We start from the raw sequence: 27,730 nt of genomic DNA, 5'->3' as shown, positions 1-27,730 counted from the left end.
TTTTTCAAAAACCGCAGTCCCTGAAGGAGAACCTGGCCCGGTGTTGGGCCCTCACGGAGAGAGAGAAACTGTCCTTTGAGACTCAGAAGCGAGACCTGCAGACAGAGAACCAGCACTTGCGGCTGTCTCTGGAGAAGGAAGAAGCAGCCCTGTCCTCGCTACAGGAGGAGCTGAGGAGACTCAGAGAGCAGGTCCGGGTGCTGGAGGGCAAAGGCACCAGTCCCGAGTTAGTCACGGAAAATGAGCAGCTCAGGCGGCATCTGGAGGAAGAGAGGCTGAAGGCGCACAGCTTCCTGGGCCAGAAGGAGAGGCTCCTGGCAGAGGCCGCGGCGCTGCGGCGGGAGATGGAGCGGGAGCGGCTCGCGGCCCGCGCCCTGCGGGTGGAGCTCCAGCAGCTCAGCGCCCGGCCCGCCCCCGGGGACCCCGACGACTCTCCGGGAGGGCGGGAAGAGCAAAGGGAAACTGACACGTTGCGGGCAAGGCTGGCCGAGCTGGAGCGGAAGCTGAACTTCGAGCAGCAGCGGTCCGACTTGTGGGAGAGATTGTACGTCGAGGCGAAAGATGAAAAAGGAAAGCAGGAAGCGGACGGGAAAAAGAGAGGGAGCAGGGGAAACCACAGAGCTAAAAATAAGCCCAAGGAAACATTCTTGGGCTCTGTGAAGGAGACGTTCGATGCCATGAAGAATTCCACCAAAGAGTTCGTGCGGCACCACAAGGAGAAAATTAAGCAGGCGAAGGAAGCCGTGAAAGAAAATCTGAAAAAATTCTCAGACTCGGTCAAATCCACCTTCCGGCACTTCAAAGACACCACCAAGAACATCTTCGATGAAAAGGTCAGCAAAAAAGCTGGCAGCTCCAAAGAGGCGGGAGCGAAAGAACAGACGGTGTTTAGTGAGTACTTATACCCCTCGTACAAGGCGCGCACGCAGAACCATGCGAGCAGAGGCCCTGCCGCGGAGAGGGAGGGAAGGAAGGTCAAGTCTCCGCCCTTTGAGGAGTTTGTGAGAAGTCCTGATTCCCAGAAGCGTGGCGCTGAGCGGAGAGCCTGCGGCGACAGCCCCGAGCCCCGCAGGAAGGCCTGTGCCAGCGCGGGCCAGTGCGCGAGGCCCGAGTCCAAGAACCTTTTCAGTCCCGTGAGGATCGAGGAGTTTCGGAAGCTGATGGAGAGGTACTTGCTGGAGCAGTTGGGGAGTTTCCATCACTGGAAAGAGCTCGATCAGTTCATCGCGGCGTTCTTCCTCAACGGTGTCTTCATACACGACCAGAAGCTTTTCACGGACTTTGTCAACGACGTGAAAGATTATCTCAAAGACATGAAGGAGTACCAGATAGATAATGACGGAGTCTTTGAGGAGTTGGATGGATACATATATAGACACTTCTTTGGTCACCCCTTTTCCCCTCCGTATGGACCCAGGTCGGTTTACATAGCACCGTGTTGCTATTATAGTTTTTAACTTTCATAGATTGGGTTGCATTCTTTTTTTTTTTTAATCACTGGATAAGTTTCTTGGAATGTTATCATTTATCAGAGACATGCTTTATTGCCAAGGAGATTTTAGAATAAATTAATTGCAGAGACAGAATAGCAATTGCAAATTAAATTATATAATGTGTTTGGTCAGAGCAAGTGTTCTAATATTTACCTTAAACTTCAGGTAAGGAGTTAGTTGTCCAGGGGCTCGCTGGGAGAGCCTGGGCACAGTGAGCCCCTGGGTCCTGTCCCTGCTGTGGCCATCAGTTAGGAGGATAGAAATCCTTAAATCTTAAATTTTTTCCTTATATGGACCAGGGAATATTCTGGGCATCAAAACCAGGGCCACTCGTATGCAGCATGTTTCTGCTGCTGAGCTCTAGCCCTGTTCAATCTTTATTATTAATTTTTTTTTTTTTGGTTTTGTTTTGGGGCCACACCTGGCAGTGCTCAGGGCTTTCTCCTGGCTCTGGGCTCAGGGCTCACTCCTGGCTGGGCTGGGGGGACCTTATGTGATACTGGGGAATCTGGCCCCCTTCAGCAGTGTGCAAAGTAGAGTCCCGCCTGCCGTACCCTCACTCTGGCCCCAGCCTTCCCCCTCATTGTTAAAAGGTAACCACCTTAAGTGAAATTAGTTTTCTTTAATCCTACCTTGGGAAGCTAAGCATGAACAACATAAAATTGTTCTAATGGGAACTAAGAGCTAATAATAATTTGGATGTCCAACTTACTTTCATTTGTCTATTTTTTTCATTTCATTACATTTTATTATTTTCATTTCACTTACCCACTAAATCATCATAGTATGCTTAATATAGAGTACTGTCGGCAGAGGCCTGGGCAAAGGGGCAAACTTAGGAAGTCCTAAGCATGTTCTCTATACTCCAAGCTAAGTCTCAGCTTTTTATTCTGTATAACATAAAACTCCCCTAACCTCCAAGTATTCATTCTATACTCTTAACACAGTCATCTCTTTTTGGATAAATGTGTCTATAAAATAATGAGACTTGAATTGGGTGTTTTTAATCTTTGGGTATCTCGTGCCTGTAACGTTCAGAGCACCTGGGGCTGCCCAGGGGAAAAAGGTTTCAAAAAGGTAAGGTTTTTGCTGTCAAGCAGGCTGGTAGCGTAGATCAAAGTAAGAGCCCTATCGTGCAGCGTGGTGGCGTGTTTTCGTATGTGGTCGTTTCTGTCTTTGTGGAAGTGTCTGGGGGAAGGCTTTATGAGTGAGAGAGAGTGTTTGAATGGAACCGCTTTTAACGGGGTATTTGAGGAAGTGAGTCATGGCTGAGTAGATGGGTAGGACACTGCAGTCCCAGGGACTTCATGTTAGCCCAAGGGAACTTGGACATGCAAAGAAATGCAACTGTAACGTGATGTTGTTCCAAGGTATTAAAAAAAAAAAACCACTCAGGTCACGAAGGGCTTAATTTTCTGCCGAAAGGTTGGCTTGAGTGCAGTCTCAGTCAGCGGACGCAGCCCTGAGAACTGTCGGGAAGGCTGAGGCTAGTAGTGGAGGGGTCTTTGCAGGCGGAGGAGCTGGTGCGTGTCTGGACCCCGACAGACAGCGGTAGGCGTGGGCAGGTAGACAGATTTGAACGGAAGTGGGTGAAGTGAATCTGGCAGGATGGTGCTTCCTTGTTTGGGTTTTGGGCCCGCACAGGAAGGTGCCGCTCTCCGGAGGGCGCTGTCTCAGGGCACCGTCTGCTGCAGGCAGCACTCCCTTCTTTGAAAGCGAAATGAGGACCTTATTTCCAGAGTCCTAAACTGGGCCGACAGTTACTCTCATTGCGATAGGGAATGTCAGGTTTACGGTATGGGAAGCTGCCAGTGAAACTGCTTTGGAGGGACCCCATGACTCCAGCTGGAGGGATTCTGCCTTCCTGGTGCTGGGGTGTCTGGGGGGACACTCGAAGCTGAAGGCACTGTCAGGATTCTAGGGCTTGCAGTTGGACAGACAGACAAACAGAACAACCCACAGAAACCCAACAGTTAAATGCAAGGCTTATTTGAAAGTGTTACATCGTTTCTGTGCTTAGCTCACACATGCTTTTCTGACCTGTATCAGTGAAGCAGTGACCGATTCCTGGTTCGAGAGGGAGGGAAGCGATAATGCACTGTTTGGAAGCTTGGTTTAAGAGAAGCGGGGAGAGACTTGTTTTTAGGAGACGTGTACGTCTTCCTGTTGAGGAATCAAGCCAGGGGAGGGAGTTTTATAGGAAAGGGGGGAAGGCAATGGAAACGCATCTCATTATTTTATTGTCACATTTCTACGATTCCCTATTGAGTGTTTCCCCCCCCTCTGCCAGTAATAATTATGCCTATCTTTTCTTTTAAAAAAGTATAATACTGAATTATTTTCATGTGATTACACTTAAGATTATACTTCAGATTTATTAATATATTTTTTCAGTGTTTGATAATAGATTAATGGAGAAAAACATTAAAATTGTTTCTTGTTTCAATAAATTTGAACTCTAACATAGATGAAAAATGTGTTTACTGCTTTCAGTCGGCCAGATAAAAAGCAGCGTATGGTAAATATTGAAAACTCCAGGCATCGAAAACAAGAGCAGAAGCACCCTCAGACACAGCCTTATAAAAGGGAAGGTAAATGGCATAAATACGGTCGCACTAACGGAAGATACATGGCAAATCTTGAAATAGAGTTGGGGCAGTTACCTTTTGATCCTAAATACTGACTATCATGATGAAGTTGAATTAGAAAACTTGTAACAGAAACTTGGATACTCTCTTCAATGTTTGGTATTGAAGATGAAATTACCAAATTAACAATGGCCTTTTTATTTCCATATATCAGTTTGGTTTTGTTATGATTATCATTCAGAGGCATCAAAAGCTTACTAACCCGCATTTTCCTGTAGTCTAGCTGTGCTGAACTCTTTCGGCACGGGAGCTGTAGTAGTTCAGCTAGTGTAATTTGGGAAGACAGGCGTGCAACAGATTTTGTGCATGAAACAAGACTTCCTTTAAAGCAAGCTCAGATCATATGCGACAAAGTGTAATGAACACTAATGTGATTACTTGCAGTTAGAGCTTGAAAAAAGTACATTGGGATGGAATTTCATCTTTTACATTTTATAACCTTATATTTGCTTCTTGTCTTTTTGTGGGTTCAAGAGCCCCGTTGACTTGTGAAGAATTTGCTGCCTTCTTATGAACTTGCTGACTTGTTCTCTTGTGAAATTTCTTGCACATCTGAATATTGTGGAAGAAACAATAAAACTACACCATGAGGAAAACTGAAGGTCTTTATTTAAAATCTGGCAATGTATTACTCTGTGATTTTATTTTTGTGGTCTTTTTTTTTTTAAAATACATCTTCTCACTAGTGGTATTTGGTAAGGAAGTGCATAATTATTTTGCTAGTACCATGAATCTTACCCATGTTTACTTGCATATTTAAGCAGGATCTGAGTATTTCAATCTAAACACATAGTTCCAGATTTCATCTTCCGAGTTTCCCTTTTAATTTCCGTTCATAGACAAATATGTGACTTCCAGTTCGACCTTCTGGAAAGTGTGTGTGGAAGAAAACAGTAGTTCTTTCATAGTTGTTTGAAATCAAGAAAGTATTTATTTCCTAGAAGTAAATAAATGTTCAAGTGAATAAAGGCTACATTTTTACCTAGCTAACTTTAAGAATTTTAAAATGACTGAATCTTATTGCTCTACAACTATTTTTCCTTCATAATACAATTTATTTTTGGTTTGGCGGCCACACCTGGCAGCGCTTAGGGCTTTCTCCTGGCTCTGTGCTCTGAGGTCACTCCTGGTGGGGTTCAGGGGATCATACGGGGTGCTGGGATAGAACCCTGGTCGGCTGCATGCAAGGCCAGCACCTACCTGCTGCGCTACGGCTCTGGCCCCCAAATAATGCGGTTTTTAAATAAAAGAATTAACTTAATGTAAGTAACATACTTTGACAGTTATAGTGCAGGGGCAGATTCTAAGTTTAAAAGAAAAAAAAAGACAAAACTCAGGGGCTGAAAGGGCCATCAAAACACATTGTATACCCAAGTATCTGCCAAACTAATAAAAAAAACCAAGTTCTCCATTCTTCTTCATGTTTCCTTACCTCTTCCAAAACGCTGAAGATGAGCAAGTGAGTCGGTAGCGCTGAATCGTTGTGAAACTCTTTATCTAGCCAGGTTGAGGGGTTCAGGTAAAATGTATCTGCTTCATCAAGGTAGTGGCTCTGCCCAGCCAGGTTTGGGGGACACTGCAGGAACCGCATTGGGAGTGGACAGTGGACATGGCTGTAGGAGAAAGCAAAATTCCATTAGAACTACAAGAACTGAAAAGGCCGATACGTGTTTACTTTCACAATACATTTCCATAACAAAAATGTGAAATCTGGATCTACCACTGGATTTCAGAGGAGGGGAGGATGAGCTTTTAGTGCGGCTTTCTGGAGGGTGGAGAATGCGATTCTCACGCCGTAAACCATGCGGCACCACCCTGAAAGTCGGTTTCCAGGGGGGAAGCAAGCGGTCCCGGCTTGCTAGAGAACAGAGCAGGACACAACGGCAGGTGCCTGCGAGCGGGTAAGCCGGTCAGTTAGTTTCCTCACAGGCTTATTTGGCAAGGCATAAAACCTTGTGAACGCTGCCTGCATGGAACATACATAAATTTTTCCTGTGGGCTTTTTCTCAAGAGAAGGGTGGTGGGTCACAGCTGGTTGCTGTCAGTTGCTGTTTCTAGCTCCCGCGAGGTGCTGTGATGGAATTAGGGTTTACGAGGCAAAGGCAAGGTAGCACCATGGCCCCTGTGTTACCTCTCTGGCCCCTACAAAATTTAGTCCTAGAGCAAGGGGGTTAGTTATCACCGCCCACAAAAGGAATGGTTACTAGAGTGTGTGAAAAAGAGGGGCTGGACAACCAGGACCACTACATGTTTGTAACTTTGCAGTGAAAAGTTAAACTTTGCAGGAAAAATGAAACGGTATTCGTTTAATCTGTTTTCCAGATTGTGTATTAATGAGTTCCATTAATAATTCCCAAAGCTAAATGACCATGAAATACCAACTTTGATAGTAAGCTGACGAAATTCAGCACCCACACAAAAATATGTTGAGGTTTGTAAAGCCAGGTTAACTTAAATAAGTGAAGAATTTTTTATTTTTCTTTTTGGGTCACACTCGGCAATGCACAGGGGTTACTCCTGGCTCTTGCACTCAGGAATTACTCCTGGTGGTGCTTGGAGGATCCTGTGGGATGCTGGGAATCGAACCTGGGTCAGCTTCATGCAGGGCAAACACCCTACCTGCTGTGCTATCGCTCCAGCCCCATGTGAGAATTTTTAAAAGGAAAACTTTTTGCTATGTTTTATATCAGGCAACTGGAAATATGGCTTCCTGAAATACACGTACTGGGCTAAATAGTGGGTGTCTTTTAACATATTTTACATCGTAAAGGAAAATTGAATATTTTATATTTGCCACAAACAGTTTAAGCAGTATGATAATAATTATTTAACTGAATTTCCTGTCTTGGTTTTTGTTTTTGTGCCATAACTAGTAGTGCTCTGGGGCTACTCCCCGCTCAGTGCCCAGGTGTTACTTCTTGGCAGTGTTCAGGGGACATTATGTGGTGCCAGGGGTCAAGCCCAGGCCTCCCACATGCAAAACACGTGCTGAGTGTATTGAATTCTTTAGCCCCAAATTTTCTAATTTTTATGGGAAAGACATGTGATGTTCAACAATATTTTTAAATGCTTGCTTAAAATAAGGGGACCATTCCAGTGGTAAATCTGGACCAGAATTCAGGATCTACAGATGAATTCAAAATCGTATAAATGAAGTCTGACAAATATTTATAGTAAAATCAATAACTGGGGGCTGGAGCAATAGCACAGCGGGCAGGGCATTTGCCTTGCAAAAGGCTGACCCGGGTTCGATTCCCAGCATCCCATAGGGTCCCCCAAGCACTGCCAGGAGTAATTCCTGAGTGTTAAGCCAGGAGTAACCCTTGAGCACTGCTGGGTACGACCCAAAAAAAGCAAAATAAATAAATAATCAAGAACTGGACTTCTTAACTAGGCAGAATGCCATCAAATATCTTTATCATGTTTTATGCTGGGTGTAAATCCGGTCACTTAAATGTATATTGCATACATTTGAAAGGACATTAAAACCTGTTTAGAGCTTATTAAAATTTATGATTTCGGAGCTGGAGCGATAGCACAGTGGGTAGGGCGTTTGCCTTGCATGTGGCCGACCCGGGTTCGAATCCCAGCATCCCATATGGTCCCCTGAGCACGGCCAGGGGTAATTCCTGAGTGCAGAGCCAGGAGTAACCCCTGTGCATCGCCAGGTGTGACCCAAAAAGCAAAAAAAAACAAAAAAAATTATGATTTCACCGATCAGTTTACATTTTTTTTACATAGGCTGGCGAGATAGTACAGTGGGCAGGACCCTGGCTTTGCCTATAGCCCACGCAGGGTGGGTCCTGGCACTCCGTGTGGCCCCACCAGGAGTGAGCCCTGAGCCCAGGCGGAGGTGGCCCCAAACCAGAACAAAACAAATAACTGTTTTATAATGATTTCCAAAGTAGTTTCATTCTCTTAATACATATGTGTATATACGCGTGAACATTTAAATAGAAGCACTTTTACCTATAATACGGTGTGGAGTGGCAAGGCATCATGACAAATACTGAAGATCCGTTGGGATTGTTGTAACACAGTTCTTGGAGATACGTCAGGACGTCAAGAGCACCTCGCTGATGGACTAAGCCAGTGTAGAGGGCGAGGAGCGCATTCGACAAAAACAGGAACGCTAGGGCTGGTTTCTTCCATGCCTTCAGGTGGTTTAGGGAGTACCCTATGTGAAATCAAACATGACGACGCTTAATACTGGTGGTAGCTTGTGACAGTTTAAGCAGACGCTAACTAGGCGCATCTATTTGCAATGTGCCGTGAAGTCAGCCCCGCTGTGACGATGAATGCACTTGGCTCTCATGGGAAGACCAACAAGCAGGTTGGGGTCAGGGCCTTGCCTAGTGTGTGGCTTCATCCCGGCACCATGGGGTTCCCCCCCCCAACCGCCCCCGCACTGTCAGCTACAATCCTTCCAGCACCGAAGAGAGAAGCAGTGGTCACTGGTCATCTCTGTCATTCCGTTTGCCCTCCTCTGCTGTTTCTGTCATACAGGTCTGGACTATTTTTCCAAGAAAAAAGAATCGCAGGGTTCAGTGGGAAGATTACGGTCTGAGTCTTCAGCAGATGGACTTAAATTCTAGCTCTGGCGCAGGACGCTTTCTTTCGTTGAGCTCTAGTTGACGACCTTCAAGTGCTTGAGAGAAATACAGGCCCGAGGGACAGAGGTCAAGGCCCTGGCCTTGCAAGCCGCTGGCCCGGTTCCATTTCCAGCACTGTGTACCGTCCTCTGAGCACTGCCTGGCGGGCCACACCACCACACCCCAAACCTCCCCGAACCCCAAAGAGAGCGAAAGACTGTCTAGAGCCTGTCATGTACATGCAGTTGCTAGATAAATACTACTAATGGGTCTTGCAGTATGTACATTCAGTTCTCAGAAACTGTGCGCAAAATAAAATAGTTTCCTCCAAGTGAAATACTCTACCGGGTTCTGGGAGAGTGTTAAAGGCCCTGAGTTGGGAGAGGGTTTGTGGCCCAATGAGTGATGGCATGAATATATTTTCTGGAAGAAGAGCAATAAAATTTTTTTTCCTGCATTGTATCATCGGGACAATTTGAGATGCCTCACGATTTATTTACAACATTGTTGCAGATTTTATCTTACCTCTTTGCTGTCTCTGAGATGACAAAATTGGCTGAAAATTTAATTTTAATAAAATGGAAAATAAGATGCTTTCATCCAGCTTAAACTACCTGAAATCAAAACTGGTGAAGAATCCTAAATATTTAATTAATTTTTATGAATACTATGTGTAATTTCCTAACCGTTTATACCCATTTAGTGCCCAGAATATTGCATGCCTCTCATAGTGTACCACTTGAAATCGCTCTGATTAGAGAAGTGGCATGATGAAAACGTAGCTAAACAGATAAGACTGCATTTAAAACAAATCCGAATCTATTTACTTAAAAGGGCATAATGCGGAAGCTGCTAGAGAGAACACAATCTCGAATTACCTTTAAAATAACTGAAATACCATTCTAAAAGATCACCAGGTGGAATAATTCCACTCACAAATATAAGAGATCAACAAACATAGCTTGATAATAAAGTACTTCCTTGGGTCAACAGTTGCTTCAAAGACATTTGGAGAAGGGAGGGGTGACAGAACTACCGTAAGGTTGGGACACTTCGGTGGTATTGAGGTATGGTAACTACATCGAAACCACAGAGTTAATACAGTTCATGAACACTGACCAAAAAATAATACAATTATAATCACCAAACACATGTTTAACTTATCACTAAGTTATAACACTATACCAATATAAGTTCATAGTGTGTCATATTATATTCTATTAAAATTTAAAAAGTCATATAAGAAACTTACTGAAAAGATGATGGAAAACAGAAACAGGAGCAAATAAAATTGGAGGCATGTGTCACCCTGAAACTTGCAGGAGCTGGTGAGACAGACAGGAGCACTTGCACTCGGCTGCCCCCAGTTCACTCCCCAGCACACCAGGTCCCACGAGGCACCACCAGGGGTGGCCTCAGAAACAGGTTGCAGCAACCCAGCCCAACCCGACTGCATGCACAGGGCTGGAGAGAGCTGCTGAACACACGCAGAGCTTTGTATGGAGGGCTGGGTGTGATCCTCCTGGACACCCTGGGCCCGCCCCCACCCTCCCCCAAGGACCCCCCACGGCACAGGTAATAGTCCTGAAGAGTATATAAAGCCTGTTAAAACTAGTTTCAGGGGCTGGAGCGATAGCACAGCGGATAGGGCGTTTGCCTTGCACGTGACTGACCCAGGTTCAATTCCCAGCATCCCATATGGTCCCCTGAGCACTGCAAGGAGTAATTCCTGAATGCAGAGCCAGGAGTAACTCCTGTGCATCACCAGGTGTGACCCAAAAAAGCAAAAAAAAAAAAAAAAAAACCAGTTTCAAAGGGCTGTAGGGAAAATACAGTGGGTAGGGCACTTGCCTTGCACCCAGCCACCATGGGTTCGACCTCTGGCACCCCATACGGTTCCCCAAGCACTGCCAGGTGTGATCCCGTAGCACAAGGCCAAGAATAAACCCTGAGCACCATTGGCTGTGCCTCAAAAATAAGATTAAAAACTAGTTTCCATGGCTATAAGGTATTTTCCTGAATGTTACTATAGCTGTTCCAAAACAGACATGCTTATTTCTTTGTTGTAAGTTTTCAAATAGTTGCACCATCACCAACAGGAGCTTTGGATATTAGATTCATATATATATATATGTATATATATATGTATATATATGTGTGTGGGTATATATACTCGTATATATATATATATACCCACACACATATATGTGTACACACACACACACACACACAATCAAGTCATGCACTTTACCCACCGGACTCTCTCTCTGGCCATGGGATTGGGCTCTACCTGGCAGTGCTCAGGGATCTTTCCTGGTGTTGCTCACGGGACCACATACAGTGCCTGGGTCTGAACTGGAGCTGGCAGCATGCAGACACGTGCCTAAGGTGTGACAGGCACTATTTCTCCACCCCAGGGCACATATTTTTATCTCACAAAATAGGACCCAGGAGAAAGGACATTTGCCCTACAAAAAGGAGAATACTTCAGGAATGTCATTAGAAGGGAGTCCCAGAGGGTGGGAAGGGAGCTCGGAAGGTGGTTCCCAGGCTGTGCGTGCAGGAGGCGCTGGGTTGAGCCCCAGACTCATGGGGCTTCTCGAGCGCCTGGCGGCATCAGAGCCCCGAACCAAAATAGCAGAATTCAGAATTCAGAAGGAATTCTCATTTAGCCTAGTTCAAAATAGTAGCTTAGAGGCCGGAGCAATAGTATAGCAGGTAGGGCGTTTGCCTTGCACACGTCCAACCCGGGTTCAATCCCTGGCATCCCATATGGTCCCCTGAGCACCACCAGGAGTAACCCCCAAAAGCAAAATAAATAAATAAAGCAAATGCATTGAAAAATAAAAGTAACGAGTTTAGTGAGCACTTATTGTCCTGATTCTATTAAATATTTTTTCTCTATTGAGTAAAGATACTTACCACAGAACACCATACAGAATGGTAGAACTGGATAGATAAACCTGAATTCTTTGTGACTCAACATGCTGTAATAGAAGATATCAAACATAAACATTACTTTGTCACAGCACAAGTTTGACGTATTTAAATGAGATGCAGTAAATGTCTGATTTTCAAAATACTAAGTCTGAATGTCATGCTTCAAGACCAACCCCCCATTTATATGTATATATATATTATATATGGCATATATATACTATGTAATATATAGTAAGGAAGATAATTCTAGCATTTGATATCACATAAGATTCTAGAGTAATATTACATGCTAAAAATGGGATTCTTATTACCAGCGCACGTAAACCATGTTACTAACATACAATTTTTTTTGTACTTTAAAACTTTTAATTCTGAGGGTGCCAGCCAGGGGAGCTCAGTTGTACACATGCTTTGCATGTGTGAAGCCAGACCCCGGGTTTGATACCTGGCATTCCCCTTTCCCCCAATTCTGGTGGTTGTTAATTTTTGGGGGAGGCCACGCCTGGCAGTGCTGAGGACTTACTTCGGGGGTCACTCCTGGCAGGGCTCGGGGAACCCTCCGGGGTGCAGGGCATGAACCCAGGTCGTGCAGGGCAGATGCTCCATCCGCTGTACCACCTCTCTGAACTCTGGTAGCTTTTATTTTTCTCTTTTTTAAAGCAGATAAATCAAGGGCTGGAGCCATAGCACAGCGGGTAGGGCGTTTGCCTTGCACAAGGCCAACCCGTGTTCGATTCCTCTGTCCCTCTAGGAGAGCCCAGCAAGCTACCGACAGTATCCCGCCCGCATGGCAGAGCCTGGCAAGCTCCCCATGGCATATTGGATATGCCAAGAACAGTAACAACAAGCCTCACCATGGAGACGTTACTGGTGCCCGCTCGAGCACATCGATGAACAACGGGACAACAGTGCTACAATGCAAAGCAAATCAAAATAGTTCAACTAGTTTTCTGGTTTTTTTTTTTGGGGGGGGGGGCACAACTGGCAGTGCTTGGGGTCATATCTAATGGTGTTCTGGGGTCCATGCAGTGATGGGATTGAACCTCTCGACTACAAGGCATTTGCTCCAGACCTTTAGGTGTCCTTCCCCCGTGGTGCCAGAGAGTAAACCAAGGGCCATTAAACCCAGACCTGGGCCTTACTCTGATCCTATCCCTGGCTTCTGTTCAGCTTCATACAAGTTCAACTTCCACACCAAGCATGTGAAGCAAAGTGCGTACATCACAGGCATTCACTCGGAGCACCGGAATAATTAGTACTTCCCCTGTCTGCTTAAGTCATCTCCACCCACAGTCACACCAGTGCATCTCCAGAAGAGAGCTTGCTTTTTGAAGAACTTAGTTTCTTGGTATCATTAAAAATAAACATACAGGGGGCTGGAATGATAGGATATCGGGTAGGGCGTTTGCCTTGCATGTGGCCGACCCGGGTTCAAATCCCAGCATCCCATATGGTCCCCTGAGCACGGCCAGGGGTAATTCCTGAGTGCAGAGCCAGGAGTAACCCCTGTGCATCGCCAGGTGTGACCCAAAAACCAAAAAAAAACCCAAAAAAACAAAAAAAACCCCACACAAACCATTTGAACATTAAAAATAAACACACAAACCATTTGAACATTAAAAACAAACACACAAACCATCTGAATAAATGAGATCTCACCTATAAACCAGCAGCGTCCACACGACAGGGACCAAGAGCATCTGATGCCTCCTGGGGGCTAGGAGGCAGCCATGGATGAAGAAGGGCAGGTGAGTGCCCAGGACGGCGGGCAGCCCTTGGCTGAGGTACCAGTGCCAGGGGTGAGCGCCGTAGAAGGCACCGGCGTTCTGTAGCACATTAAATTTCAAGAAATTAAACTGAACCAGGGTCCACTGGCATGGCGGGAGGAAAGAGAGAGAAACGTGTTAGTGCCAAGTATGAATCTTTGGCGTTCCAGAATGTGGCCGAATTTTGACATTAAGTTAGGGACGGAGTCTAAGAACCAGACCACAGCTCGCACTGACAGTTCTGACGGAGGCATTATGGGATGACATGTGGTGAGAAGGACACATGGCTTGCCTGGTAATTTTAAAGGCACGAGGCTTCAAACTGGGGCAGTCTCATTTCAGAGCCCTTGAAATGACTTTTTTATAAAAAAAGTGAACTCAGAAACAGTGACAGGGAGGCTGGAGGAGGACCCCGGGCCAGGGGACACACCTTGTAACTACACGGACCTGGGTTTGACTCCTGCCACCACACGGTCCCCACACTGCCAGAGCTGCCCTGGCGTGGCCCCAGCACTGCTGGGTCCTCACACCAAACCGTCCTTCCCCGCCTGGCTGAGTGCTGCCGGGGACCCCAGATCCCTGCTTAGAAGCACCTTGCCTACCCCCCCAACCCCCGGTCCCCAAGTAAGAATCAGAACATTATCAACAGTCATGAGATCAAACACAAAACCTTGAAGAATAAAGTATACTAGTTTTAGTGCTGAAGTTAACAAGATCATTTACATGTGTGTTTTGTTTTTGTTTTTGTTGTTTTTTTGCTTTTTGGGTCACACCCGGCGATGCACAGGGGTTACTCCTGGCTCTGAACTCAGGAATCACCCCTGGCGGTGCTCAGGGGACCCTATGGGATGCTGGGAATCGAACCTGGATCGCCCGCGTGCAAGGCAAACGCCCTACCCGCTGTGCTATTGTTCCAGCCCCTCATTTACATGTTTTAACTATATATTATAAATTTGACTCCAATAATGCCTTACAGACTTCGATGAGGGCCTGGGGCTGAGCCTTCAGGCATGAGGCACATGTTCTACCCCTGCGCTATACCCCCAGCTTCAAAACGGACTCTTGAAACATCAATGTGGGAAGAATCACTCTATAGTTCTCACAGAGCATACTGAGCCAAACGCACAGGTTGAGATTTTGCTGTTTTTTAAATGTAGAACGTAGCAGTTTAAGAAAATGATTTGCTACCCCCAGCTCCAAAACAGACTTTTAAAACATCAACGTGGAAAGGATCATTATATAGTTCTTACAGAGCAAATAGCCAAATGCACAGGTTTAAGATTTTGCTGTTTTTCAAATGTCATATGAGCATTTTAAGAAAATGATTTGCGGGGCCGAGGAGATGGTTCACAGGGTCAGGGCGCATGCTTTGCCTGTGGGAACCCGGGGTTTGATCCCTGGCACCCCAGGTGTGCTCTCCTCCCAAAAGATTTTTTACAAATTGCCCATGGCTTTGAGGCTCACAACAGTTCATGGTTCCCCAGGCACTGTGCCAACAGGAAGCTCTGAGCACCAAACTGAGAGTAGCCACTGAGCACTGTAGATGTGGCCAGGGGGTGGGGGTGGGGGGGGCGGGGGAGTCGAGGATCAGAATAACAATAAACGATCAAACTAAGAATAGTTGTTAATGTATTTTTTTACATACTTGACCAAAAAAAATACGATCGATTATCAGAGACAAACTCAAAGCGACACATCTGCAAAACAAAATAGAGTGGTGGTTAGCATCGCGCCCTCCGGAGGGCAGTGCCGGCGGGCACGCGGCCGGCGCCTTGTCCGCCAAGGCCCCTCACACCTCTCTGCCGAAGTCTCAGCAGCTGAAGTCTCACACGCCGGGGCTGTGGCGGTGAGGAGCTGTGTCTAGGGGAACATCTCAAAGGTCACGAGCACTGTGCATCTACCGCTGCAGTCACGTCTCGCCAGCCCTCCCTCCTTCCCTGTGCACACTCTCAGTTTCTGTGGGCCACGGCGTTGGGCGCGGGTCAGTCGGGCCTCCTGGGCTCCGGGACACTGCGGGTGGTGGGACTGGGGGTGGTGGGGCCATCTGCCGTCAGCCTCTGAGCTGTCGGGGGGCTCCAGTCTCCCGCCCCTTGAGCTGGCCTCGTGACGTGCTGGTCACATGAGTGAGACTGGCACCCAGCAGTCTTTCTCTTTTCAGTTTTGAAAAGGTAAAGTTTCTGCATATGCTTTTGTATCCGGTTTCCTTCGGGCAGGTTTGCAAGGTTTAAGCAGGTTTTATTTTGGGGGGTGGGGGGGGCAAATGCAATGGTCAATGGTTCACTCACTCACAGCAATGGTTAGTACTTACTTAGTACAGCATGATGTTTTTGCTTTGGCAGACACTGAACTTCCTTTAGCTATTACGAACAGTGCCGTGAACATGGGCGGTCAGTGTCTGTTCGTTCCCAGATACGTACCTTTCTGTCCAGTATCTATTTAGGGTTGAAATGACTGGCACATAATTCTGCATACACAAGTGACCAGCATTAGCAAATAACTTCCAAAGTAGTTCTGCCAACTTGTGTTTCCACTGGAATATCTTTCAAGTCACTTGAGTAGATTGAGCATATCATGGCAGTTTTCATTTCCTTGACTATCAATGAGTTACCTTTCGTTTTTTGTTTTTGGTTTTTTGGGTCACACCCGGCGATACACAGTTACTCCTGGCTCATGCACTCAGGAATTACTCCTGGTGGTGCTCGGGGGACCATATGGGATGCTGGGAATTGAACTTGGGTCGGCTGTGTGCAAGGCAAATGCTCTCCCCTCTGTGCTATTGCTCCAGCCCCCCATGAGTTACCTTTAGAATCTCTTTTGAAGTACCTGGTCAGGTCGTTTCATTAATCTTCTATTATCTAATTTTTGGTTTTTGGCCACATCAGGCAATGCTCAGAGCTTACTCCTGGCTCTGTGCTCAGGGATCACTCCGTGCATGGGGAGAGATCCATTTGGGGAAGATCTAATCTAGGTTGGCTGCCGCAAGGCAAGCACCCTACCCACTGTACTATTGCTCCAGCCCGATGACATCTTATTATTTTATTTTTTCTTTTACAACTGCTATATGTAATCAATGAGTTTTTTTCTCTTTTCTGTGTTATAATTTTCCCTTCTGAGAGATGACTCTGATGAAAAAGTTTTGAATTTCACTATAGCCAAGTACATGGCTTCCTTTATAGTTAATACAGGGAAACTAAAAACCATAAAAATATTCTAGTATCATTTAGAACAGATCCACTCTTTTGCCTTCGTACTAAAATCTATGATTCCCTAGGATTTTAAAATTTTTTTTCTGCTTATGTAGCAAATCAAGATAAAAACTGACTTCTCCCATAAGGATGCTCAACTGATTCTGTCACTGTCACTGTCATCCTGTTGCTCATCAATTTGTTCGAGTGGGCACCAGTAACATCTCTCATTGAGAGACTTATTGTTACTGTTTTTGGCATATCCAATACTTCACGGAGAGCTTGCCAGACTCTGCCGTGCGGGCACGATACTCTCGGTAGCTTGCCGGGCTCTCTGAGAGGGGCGGAGGAATCGAACACGGGTTGGCTACGTGAAAGGCGAAAGCCCTACCGCTGTGCTATCGCTCCAGCCCAACTGATTCTGTAATTACTGAAAAGACCATCCTTCTCTAAATTTATTGGAATACTAATGAGTATATATGAATTAGCCATTTTTTTTTTCTTTTGGGTCACACCTGGCGATGCACAGGGGTTACAACTGGCTCTGCACTCAGGAATCACTCCTGGCAGTGCTCAGGGGACCATATGGGATGCAGGGAAGTGAACCCGGGTCGGCCACGTGCAAGGCAAACGCCCTACCCGCTGTGCTGTATTGCCCCAGCCCATGAATTAGCCATTTATGTCTGTTATTGGACCCTCTGTGTTCCCCTGCTCCATTCGTTTAGCTTGCCTGATCCTATTTATCTCAGTTACTGTTATCTGTAGTGTATCTTTTCTCTACAACACTTTCTTCTGAGGGGGCTGCTGGGGGTCCCAAGCCATGTTCAGTGGCCTGAGGCCCACTCCCAGCAGTGCGATCCCAAACAGCGAGAGTTCAGTGCTGGGGTATCAGGGCCACCCCCTGGCTGTTCTGGGCCTTCCGGTGCTGGGCGCTGACCTCGGGGCCTTACGCCAGGCGTGTGCTCCCGCCCTCTGAGCGACCCTACGGGTCCCCGGAGTAATCTGATATGACAGATACGTTCCTGAAGTTCTGAGCGGTCTCCTCTCAAAAGAGTGAAAATGTCATGACAGCAGGGACTTGTTTTATAAACTTGTTTTATAAACATCTGGATGGTACCTTGTACACATCAGGCAGAAAATATCTGGAGAGTCAGTGCGAAACATCCAGAACGTGACACAGGAACCTGAGAAGTGACAGCAGCGGCGACGGAGCCCCCAATGACTCAGTCCCTTTTCAGCAGCCACCGAAAGAACTGCAGAGAGTGAATACAGTGTACTGAGGAGAGAGCATGTTTCCACGGGCCAGGAGAGTCTTCCTCTCAGTAAATGTTGAGGACGGCTACTGGGCACGTGGGACAGGTCTGATTCTCAGAGCTCAAAATGCAGTTCGAAAGCCTATTTCAGCCTAGATCAACACAGCAGCCAACACAGTGACTCTGCTTTTGGGGTGCTGGAGACTGATCAGATGAGTGCTAAAGACAGTGAGTGCTGTACTGTTCCCCTGGCCACATCCCCAGCCGCGTGTGTGTTCTGTGTGTGTGTGTGTGTGTGTGTGTGTGTGTGTGTGGTGTGCAGGGGAACAAACACAGGACCTCACATATGCAGAGTATGTAGCTACCACTGTGTGTGTGTGTGTGTGTGTGTGTGTGTGTGGTGCAGGGGACCAAACACAGGACCTCACATATGCAGAGTATGTAGCTACCACTGTGTGTGTGTGTGTGTGTGTGTGTGTGTGTGGTGCAGGGGACCAAACACAGGACCTCACGTATGCAGAGTATGTAGCTACCACTGACACACAACCCTAGCCCCTTTAAACATTTTACATGTCTCCAAGTTCCCTTTATTTTTTTTCTTATGCAAAATGAAGAAACACATTCCCCATATCCAAAATCTGTGAAAAATGGTAACAGTTGATCGTATAAAATTCCAATACAAATATAAAATTTTAAATGTATCAGAAATATGTAGGCAATAATGCCTAACGTTCTAAGAAAAATAGCACAATATTTAAAGTTAAAACATCTCATTAAAATCCTAGATATAAAAAAATACTAATCTGGACTATTGTTTCCTAACTTTGGCGATTCTTACATAGGAGACAAATCAGCTGAAAGCTATAAAATTTTGTCCCTGAAATGGACACACTTACCCTACAGGTAAGAACCGGTGCAGCATAAGGTCAAGCTTCCTCTGTTCTTGCCAGAAGTGTCGGAGAAGCAGAGGCACCCACGGAATGAGAGCGGTGGGGCGGATCAGGAACGCAAGCGCCACCAGGGACGAGTACTTGACACTGGAAACGAGAAAAGGTCCAGAGAAGTAGGCGCTGAGCTTAGGAGTCGTCCACTTCACGCTGTCATGAGACGACTTTGTGTTTTGGACGTGGAGTCGCACCCTGCGCCCCACGGGGGCGAGTCCTCACCGTGCGCGGGCGGGGAGGGGAGCCGGGCCCGAGCTGTGCCGGGGATCGAACCGGCCACCTGCACGGCAAGCATCCGCTCACCCCTGTGAGCATTCTCCACAGCCATGAATAGCTTTTAAAAAAGAAAATGTGCTTTTCACTATGATTTTATGAGATACATAGCCCTTAATTGTTTCTCACCCATAGAATGGTATAATTTCCAAGACTGTGAGAGACTTGGGTGATAGCGCAGTATTTTCCCCTACTGGGAAACTTCTGTATGGATTTTAGCAACTATTTCTTCTATGGCAACTAAAGGGATGCCCACTTCCTTTTTGGGGTCAGAGGTAACATAAACTTACTGTGAACAATATTTGCTACAAATTTTCTTTTCCCAGTTTGGGACTGGAGCAGTAGCAAAGTGGGCAGGGCGTTTGCCTTGCATGCGGCTGACCCAGGTTTGATTCCTCCGTCCCTCTTGGAGAACCTGGCAACCTATGCCAAGATATGTCAGAAACAGTAACAAGTCTCACAATGGAGACGTTACTGGTGCCCACTCGAGCAAATCAATGAACAACGGGACAACAGTGCTACAGTGCTACCCAGTTTGAATGCATGTATTTTCCTGCAGTAATAAATAAATCAAACCAAAAATTTGTGTTGTCCACTGGACAAGATATCACAATGTAAAAATCTTTAGGATTTTCCAGAAGCATATTTTAGAGACTTGTACACAGTACACAGGACTGGAGCAATAGCACAGCGGATAGGGCGTTTGCCTTGCACGTGGCTGACCCGGGTTCGATTCCTCCATGCCTCTTGGAGAGCCCGGCAAGCTACCAAAAGTATCCCGCCCACACGGCAGAGCCTGGCAAGCTGCCGTGGCGTATTCGATATGCCAAAAACAGTAACAACAAGTCTCACCATGGAGACGTTACTGGTGCCCACTCGAGCAAACCGATGAACAGAGCAAACCGATGAACAACGGGAGGACAGTGCGACAGTGCTACACAGTAACATTCACACACCTCACCTGCTGATAGACTTTGAACCTTCCAGAGGATAGTAGAAAAGGGCGATGATGGTGAGGACAGTCTCCATGGTGTTGGTGAGAGTTCTGGTACAGCAGTACCACGTGAACCAGGAGCACAGCTGGCAAAAAAACTAAGAGCAATCATGAGCAAACGTATGTGGGGTGGGAAGTGAAGCAAGTCTAGATACTGCAACAATGAAGTTTCCAGGTGGCTGGTGTCTAGCCTACGGGCCGGCGGGGGTGCTGGGGCAGGCGAGTACCCCAGCAGTGCTCCGGGGCAAGTCACTGTCCAGGCTCGGGGGTCCCGGAGGCCCCAGGACCACACCTGGTAGTACCGGGGAGTCGCATAGTGCTGGGATCAGGTTGGGCCTGCTCTTAAAATAGTGCTCTGAAAAGAGAACTGCGCTGATATCTTACTTGCTAGTGCTTTAAGACAAACTGTACGTTGTGGTGGAGGATTGTGTGTTTCCCACGGGGGGCTGCAACGCAGAGCTGCACTGTCCGGCTCGGCAATTGCCTTTCAGTGCTGATGGGTGTTTTTCCCGCCCTTGACCTGGACTGTCGCTTTGTTTCTTGATGAAACATTCAGCCAGAAAAGCAAAGAAAAATATGACTATTGGGGCATAATTAAATTTTAATTTGGAAATTCATGACCAGTTTCTGTAAGAACTTGCAAATACAAGTATCCTTAAGTCTACAAAATAAATTTAGTCTTAAAAGATACTTATCAGAGCTGGAGCAATAGCACAGAGGGTAGGGCGTTTGCCTTGCACGCGGCCGACCCGGGTTTGATTCCCAGCATCCCATGTGGTTCCCTGAACACCACCAGTGGTAATTCCTGAGTGCAGAGTCAGGAGTAACCTTTGTGTATCACTGGATGTGATCCAAAAAGCAAAAAAAAAAATACTTATCAGTTGATGCAAGGATGTTAAAATGTGGTACTGCCTTCCTGTCTCTTCAACTGTAACTTTAAAAAATGTTCCTAGGGGCTGGAGCGATAGCACAGCGGGTAGGGCGTTTGCCTTGCACTCAGCCGACCCGGATTCGAGTCCCAGCATCCCATAGGGTTCCCTGAGCACCCCAGGAGTAATTCCTGAGTGCAGAGCCAGGAGTAACCCTTATGCATCGCCAGGTGTGACCCAAAAAGCAAAAAAAAAAAAAAAATTGTTCCTAGAGGCTGGAGCGATGGGAGAGCTGGTAGGGCGCTTGCCCTGCTTGAAGCTGACCTGGGTTGGATCACCAGCACCATGTCTGGCTCCTGAGTCTACCTGGAGTGATCCCTGAGCACAGAGCCAGGAGCAAGCCCGGAGCACTGCCCAATGGGGCCCAACACACACACACACAAAACGTTCCCAGTTTTTCTGAGTTAATAGTCTGGTCTAAACTGGAAGAACCTCGAGCTCCTCCCTTGGGGAAGGGTTTGAAAGGCGTCATTCCTTTCCCGAGGTGAGTCACAGAACCGTCATTTAGGAAAAGGCCAAAATGAAGTAACAGTTCTACAGAATCCAGCCACTAGCAAATGGTACAGAATGGAAAAATCTATTCAGGATTGGAACGGGAAAGCAGAAATCTCTCTCCATGATGAGAGACGCAAAAAAAAAAAAAAAAACCACAGGCCAGGCCAGCCTTCTCCCCGAGTTCAGGGCAGAAACGCGCGAAGGCTGCCTCTCGGCTGGCCCCTGGTGCTGGGGAGTGCTCGGGACACACCGCTGAGGCATCTGCTGGGTAAGCAAAGGCACGGGATCATTCCCTCCGAACTTAGAGGAGGGGAGGCTCCAATTCCGGGTTCGAGGAGTGACGGTGCTTCCAGGATTAGGGCGCACTGTGTCAGCCCCGAGAGGCGCCCCACGCACCACAGGCAACAAATGGTTCATTACGGGAGCACTGCGATCAGTTGCGGGTGATTTCCCCAAACTGTCGCGGACATGGCCATCTCCCCCTTACTGTAGCCCGAGGGAGTAAGGAAGCCTTCTGTTCTCAGCACTCACCACCCATCTGGCCACTGGCGGGCTCTCCAGCTGCTTCACTAACGAGTAGAGTCTCACGTCTGCTACAGCGGACAGAACTGCCTGTGTGAGTCTCGGAATCCAAATCTTCGTTAGTTGAGGGGAAAAGAAAAAGATTATAGAAACATCTGTTAGTTCACAGTGGGGGCTGGAGCGATAGCCCAGCGGGTAGGGCGTTTGCCTTGCACGCGGCTGACCCGTGTTCAATTCCTCCGCCCCTCTCGGAGAGCCCGGCAAGCTACCGAGAGTATCCCGCCCGAATGGCAGAGCCTGGCAAGCTCCCTGTGGCGTATTCAATATGCAAAAACAGGAACAACAATGGAGTCTCACAATGGAGACGTTACTGGTGCCCGCTCAAGCAAATCGATGAGCAATGGGATGACAGTGACAGTGACAGTTCACAGTGGAGTCAAAGAAATCAGGCGGTTCCAACTATCAGCTGAAAGCCTTGTATTGTGGGGGGCCCGGAGTATCGGGGTTACGCCCTGAAGCCCTTCCTGGCTCACGCTCAGGCAGAGGTAACAGCCCTTCTAGTAGGAGACTAAAGGTAACCTATTCTTTGGGGCAACAGGTAAAACCAGCTACTTATGTAATTTTAAATTTGACAGGAGCCAAATTAAAAGGTAAAATTACCAAAACCTCCCTGACAGCAAAAGCTAATTTGTTGTTTTCCTGAACCGAATGTATCTAAAGCATTCTAATTTTAACATGTAATCAATATAAGATTTCTAGATTTTTAAAGACATTCTTATTTTGTACAAGGTGTTCTACTCGTTTCTTCCATTTTGTCACTTTATTCAAACACTCTGCTTTACAAAGTTGTTCGTGATGATTTGCTAGAGGCAGTCAGTATCCCAACGTCCAACCCCACCGCCACTGTGACCTTCCCTGCACCACTGTCCCCATTTCCTAAGAGGCCCGCAAGCCTGTCCCTGTAGCAGGCCCACGGTAATGTACCTTACATTGCTTGGTAGCAGTGGCTAATGGAACAATCAAAAAAATACTTCAGTAAGAGAAATTTTATGAAAATAGTTCTATCTCCACGGCAGAGCCTGGCAAGCTGCCTGTGGCGTATTGGATATGCCAAAAAACAGTAACAAGTCTTACAATGGACACGTTACTGGTGCCCGCTCAAGCAAATCGATGAATAATGGGACAACAGTGCTACAGTGCAGTGCAGTTAGGTCTATAATCAAGAAATACACAAAGTAAAATTTGGAGGCCGGAGCGATAGCACAGTAGGTAGGGCGTTTGCCTTGAACATGGTCGATGGGGTTTAATCCCCAGCATCCCATATGGTCTCCCCAGCACCGCTAGGAGTAATTCCTGAGCACAGAGCCAGGAGTAACCCATGAGCATCACTGGGTGTGACCCAAAAAGCAAAAAATAAATAAAATAAAATAAATAAAATACAATTTGGGCAAAACATTCCAAGATATTGGCTTTCATGATGTATTCAGGGATTAATGAATCCCAACTCTCCACGGCAAGGGAAGCAAAAGCAAAACTAATGGGGTTATAACAAACTGAAGATTCTACCTAGGAAAGATACTAACTGCAAAAATGAATATGACCGCAATGAATGAACACTAATAAATGAGTAATACCAATCCCACACTATCAACTGGGAGAAATATGTACCTACAATACATCTGACAGAAGACTAGGAGCCAAGATAGCGAAGGAAGTCAAAATTCAAGAGAAGAAACATCCAAAAAAGGAGGAGGGAGAAAAGCTGTACAGTTCACGAAAGAGACAGATGACCACAGGCGCAAGGGGAAAATGGGCAACACTCACCTGGGAAAGGGAGTCAGAAAAACAGCGGGACCCCAACTCACACCCGGGAGAGTGCCCACGCCCCCCCGGGAACAAAGCGTTGGCAGGGTGTGGGGAAATGGACCCTTCACACTGCCAGCAGGAGTGCAAAGCAGGCCGCCCCTCTGGGAGTTCTCAGACAGTTCAAACTGGACATACCTCAGGGTGCATAGTTCTATTGGGGGGGCTGTCAGGGGGGAATCTATTCTGACAATACAGAAACACTCATTCCCAAAGATACATACAACACACACCTAGATTCACTGTGTTGCTATTTAGCATAGATGCGAGGATAAAGATGCGGCATATACAAAACAATGGAGTATTACTCAGCTGTAAGGGAAGATGAAGTTTTGCCTTTTGGGACAACATGAATTCCTATGTTGTGGGTCCTATGAAGTGAAGCGAATCGAGGACAAAGTCAGAGATTAGATGGTCTCACTCATTGGCACACTGGGAAGCAAAGCATGGCGAGACCAACTAACCGGCTCCAAGCATAGAGCTGTGGGCACCAGAGGGGTTGGGGAGCGAAGTGTGTGTGTGTGTGTGTGTGTGTGTGTGTGTGTGTGTGTTGGGGGGCGGGGGGGGGGTGTCTAGTGGAGTCTGGTGGAGGGACAGTGTTACTTTGGCAGTGATGCTGTGGCAGTATGTACTTTCAAGAAGCATGCATGCAATTGCACCCTTGAACGAGTCATGCAGTTTCAATCTCAATTAAAAACCCAAAAATCTCATCACACCAATACCGTTTACTGAATATACATTAGCTGTTAAAGAGCATCACATCTACTTTTCGTATTTTAATTTAAACTTACCAGCAACTGAACACTATCTTTCCCCAAAAGATGCAGAATCTTATACATGCTTGCAAAGATTAGAGGGTAAGTATAGCCCCTCAGTCTTTCGGTCCACTCCCAGGTCAAATAGCCATAAGTACTCATATTAAGGATTACAGTTCAGTGGCACTGAAATAGCGAATTATATATATTTCCATATGTAAAATTACTTGGAGATATGGCTCGTTGTTAGAAAATATTCCTTGCATTAGTGAGGCCTTGGTTTTGGTCCCTGGTATCACAAAACAACACAAAACCCTCAAACTACTTTATTACTGTTTATTTTGGAGTCATATTACTTTTATTTTTTTCCTTTTTGGTTTTTGGGCCACACCTGGTGATGCTCAGGGGTTTTTCCTGGCTCTGTACTCAGGGATCACTCCTGGCTGGCTCAGGGGCCATATGGAGTACCAGGGGATTGAACCTGGGTACTCTGCTACATGCAAGGCAAGTGCTCTACCCAATACTATCATTCCGGTCCCAGTCCCATTATCTTTTGATAGGCATAATATGGGCCGTCCCCAGGAGTACTCGGAGGGTTCTGGGGCAGTCCCAGAACTACTACTACTGGCTGGATTGTTTGGGGGTGATCAGGGCTATGCCAGGCTACTGCAGCTGGGGTGCAAACTCGGCTTTCATACATGCCAGGCACATGCTCAACCACTGTCCCTTTTTTTTTTTCTTTTTGGGTCACACCCGGCGATGCACAGGGGCCACTCCTGGCTCTGTACTCAGGAATTACCCCTGGCGGTGCTCAGGGGACCATATGGGATGCTGGGAATCGAACCCAGGTCAGCCACATGCAAGGCAAACGCCCTCCCCGCTGTGCTATCGCTCCAGCCCCCCACTGTCCCTTTTTGATTTCAAAAGGTGACCTATCCAACTCAAGTCTCAACATCTCCAAGGTTAAGACTGTCTTATTCCATCTGTCTCCTCAGTACTGAGCCTTGTGGAAATATATGCTGGAGACTGACACCGAACACAGTCACATCCAAGACACAGAAGTGTCAGCATAAAACAACGGCACCCTTGGAGAAATGACATCACTCGGTGGGCAAAGGATATTTGAAGACCATGTGATGGGCCACTTCCAGAGACTGCCAGTACTCATCCGGAACAAAACTGGTCCGCACCAGAAAGCAGTTACATACTCGGAAGGCTACCGTGAACAGGACCAGGTAAACGCTCTCCCCCAGAAGATCTGAAAAACAGAACAGAATAGGGCTGGTGATCATGGCACAAAACCCAGGCAAGGTGCGCCTGGCCCCGACGCAGACATGGTCCAGAGCCTCACACTCCCCAGGGCAGACGGGCACTAAGGGAACCCCAAGCCAGGGCATGACACCGAACCCCACTCCTTTCTCTCCTCCACCCTGCACCATAGCCGGGAACACTAATCTCATGGCTGGTAGAGACTGCATGCATTAGGAGCTTCGGAGAACACTAATCTCACAGCTGGTGGAAACTGCATGCATTAGGCACTTCGGAGAACACTAATCTCACACCTGGTGGAAACTGCATGCATTAAGAGCATCAGCGGCGTGATTCTAATATGCGTGGTGATAGATGAGTCCGCCAGGGGATTCCAAGGAAGAAACTCCTGGGGACACGGCACTGGCCTAGACTGGTTCTAAGTTAAAAGGCCTGAGGGATGCCCACCAGCTCAGAGCTGATGTCTCCAGGCCTCCTCTCTTTTGATCCTCAGACGCGCGCCGTTAGCAGAGCCCCGTTGGACAGACAGGCAAACCAGCTGCCCTGGTCAGTCAGAAAAGAGCTGCTGAAGCTCAGATAGAGAAGGGACCACCAAGTAAAGGGTGCTAGGAGGGCCCGCTCGGGATGGGAGAGGTGGGCTGAAAGTAGACTACAGACCAAACATGATGGCCACTTAATACCTCTATGGCAAACCACAACACCCAAAAGGAGAGAGAGAGAGCAAAAGGGAATGCCCTGCGCAGAGGCCGGGTAGGGGGAGGGATGGTGGGGGTGGTGAGAGGGATGCTGGGACCATTAATGGACAATGGGCACTGGTGGAGGGATGGGTACTTGACCATTGTATGGCTGAAATGCAAGCATGAAAGTTTGTAAGTCTGTAACTGTACCTCACGGTGATTCACTAATAAAAAATTAAAATATAAAGAAAGAAAGAACTGCTGAACCGCAAGCCCCAAAGTCCTGGATTTTTCTCTCTCGCTTATTTGGGGGGTGGGGAGGAGGGGGGCTCACGCCCTGGCTGTACCCAAGGCCACTCCTGGCCTGGGCTCCCGGACTCTGTGTTGCAGGGGTGTGTCCTGCCCCTCCTCGGGACTCTCTCCAGCAACTGCCCCCCACCCGAGGGCGCAACCGTGCTCTTCCCTAAAATCCCAACGCGGCTGCCTGCGCCTGCAGAACTTTAACATCATCATCATCATCATCATCATCATCATCATCATCTGGGTTTAGCTGCAGCACAGCCTTCAAAACTACGATCGGGCCACGCGGCTCCCCGGGGTAAACCCCCGGGTGGGTCTGGGGGTCCCTGCGGGAGCGCTCAGCGGCGGGGCCGGGGCGAGGGGTCTCTGCCCCCTCCCCAGGTCCCCCACGCGCGACCCTGCGGCCACCCGCACACTCACTCCCGCACGCCACCCCACCGACACGCCGCGGGGTCGGGCGGGGATCGCGGGGGTCTCCGGGTCGCGCTGCCCAGCCCCAGGACCCGCGCCTCCCTGAGGGGTCCCGGTGGCGGGGGCGACGCGCGCGGCCCGGGGCGGGGGGCGCGCCCCTCCTCACCCCCGCCGCGCGCCGGGCCCCCGGCGCCCAGGTACAGGGCCGACTTCCTCCGGCGCAGCTTCACCGGCGCCTCCGAGCGGCTCCGGAGGCCGCGGGGAAAGAGGCCGCCGCCCGCCCGCGCTCGCTGCATGCCGCGGGGCTGGGGGCGCGGCGCGCGGGGCACTGGCGGCCCGGGCTGGCGGCCACGGGCGCGGGGCGAACTTTGGGCCCCGCCGGCCGCCGTCCCCCGCGGCGCGGGGGCTGCCGGGAAAGGCT

The 27,730-nt window shown here is 47.8% G+C and overlaps 2 protein-coding genes across 5 annotated transcripts in view; one reads left to right on the top strand and one right to left on the bottom strand.

Annotated features, from left to right (window-relative positions):
* CCPG1 (cell cycle progression 1) overlaps positions 1-4,761 on the top strand; it is a 43,093-nt gene extending 38,332 nt beyond the window's left edge. For both annotated transcript variants that reach the window (XM_055129270.1, XM_055129272.1), the window contains exons 8-9: positions 18-1,417; positions 3,987-4,761. In XM_055129270.1, coding sequence (XP_054985245.1) covers positions 18-1,417; positions 3,987-4,176 — 1,590 coding nt within the window. In that variant the 3' untranslated portion in view covers positions 4,177-4,761. The remainder of the gene's footprint in view (positions 1-17; positions 1,418-3,986) is intronic.
* Positions 4,762-4,906: 145 nt separating this feature from the next.
* Positions 4,907-27,684, bottom strand: PIGB (phosphatidylinositol glycan anchor biosynthesis class B). 3 transcript variants are annotated; one of them, XM_055129273.1, is made up of 12 exons: positions 27,476-27,684; positions 25,775-25,910; positions 24,689-24,806; positions 22,044-22,148; positions 20,056-20,186; positions 18,774-18,914; positions 15,085-15,136; positions 13,333-13,544; positions 11,656-11,720; positions 8,111-8,318; positions 5,574-5,754; positions 4,907-5,078 (listed from the first exon to the last, which is right to left on the bottom strand). In XM_055129273.1, the coding sequence occupies exons 1-12, from the start codon at positions 27,603-27,605 to the stop codon at positions 4,944-4,946; spliced, it is 1,614 nt and encodes a 537-aa protein (XP_054985248.1). In that variant the 5' UTR covers positions 27,606-27,684; the 3' UTR covers positions 4,907-4,943. The 3 variants fall into 3 exon arrangements, with proteins under 3 accessions (XP_054985248.1, XP_054985249.1, XP_054985250.1); XM_055129274.1 differs by having other exon boundaries at positions 20,056-20,174; XM_055129275.1 differs by lacking the exon at positions 24,689-24,806 and having other exon boundaries at positions 25,861-25,910.
* Between the last annotated feature and the right edge of the window lie 46 nt (positions 27,685-27,730).

This window comes from Sorex araneus, chromosome 2 (assembly GCF_027595985.1).
Source record: "Sorex araneus isolate mSorAra2 chromosome 2, mSorAra2.pri, whole genome shotgun sequence".
Lineage (NCBI taxonomy): Eukaryota > Metazoa > Chordata > Mammalia > Eulipotyphla > Soricidae > Sorex > Sorex araneus.
The sequence above is the reverse complement of the archived record's forward strand: the minus strand, read 5'-3'. Positions and strand labels throughout refer to the sequence as shown.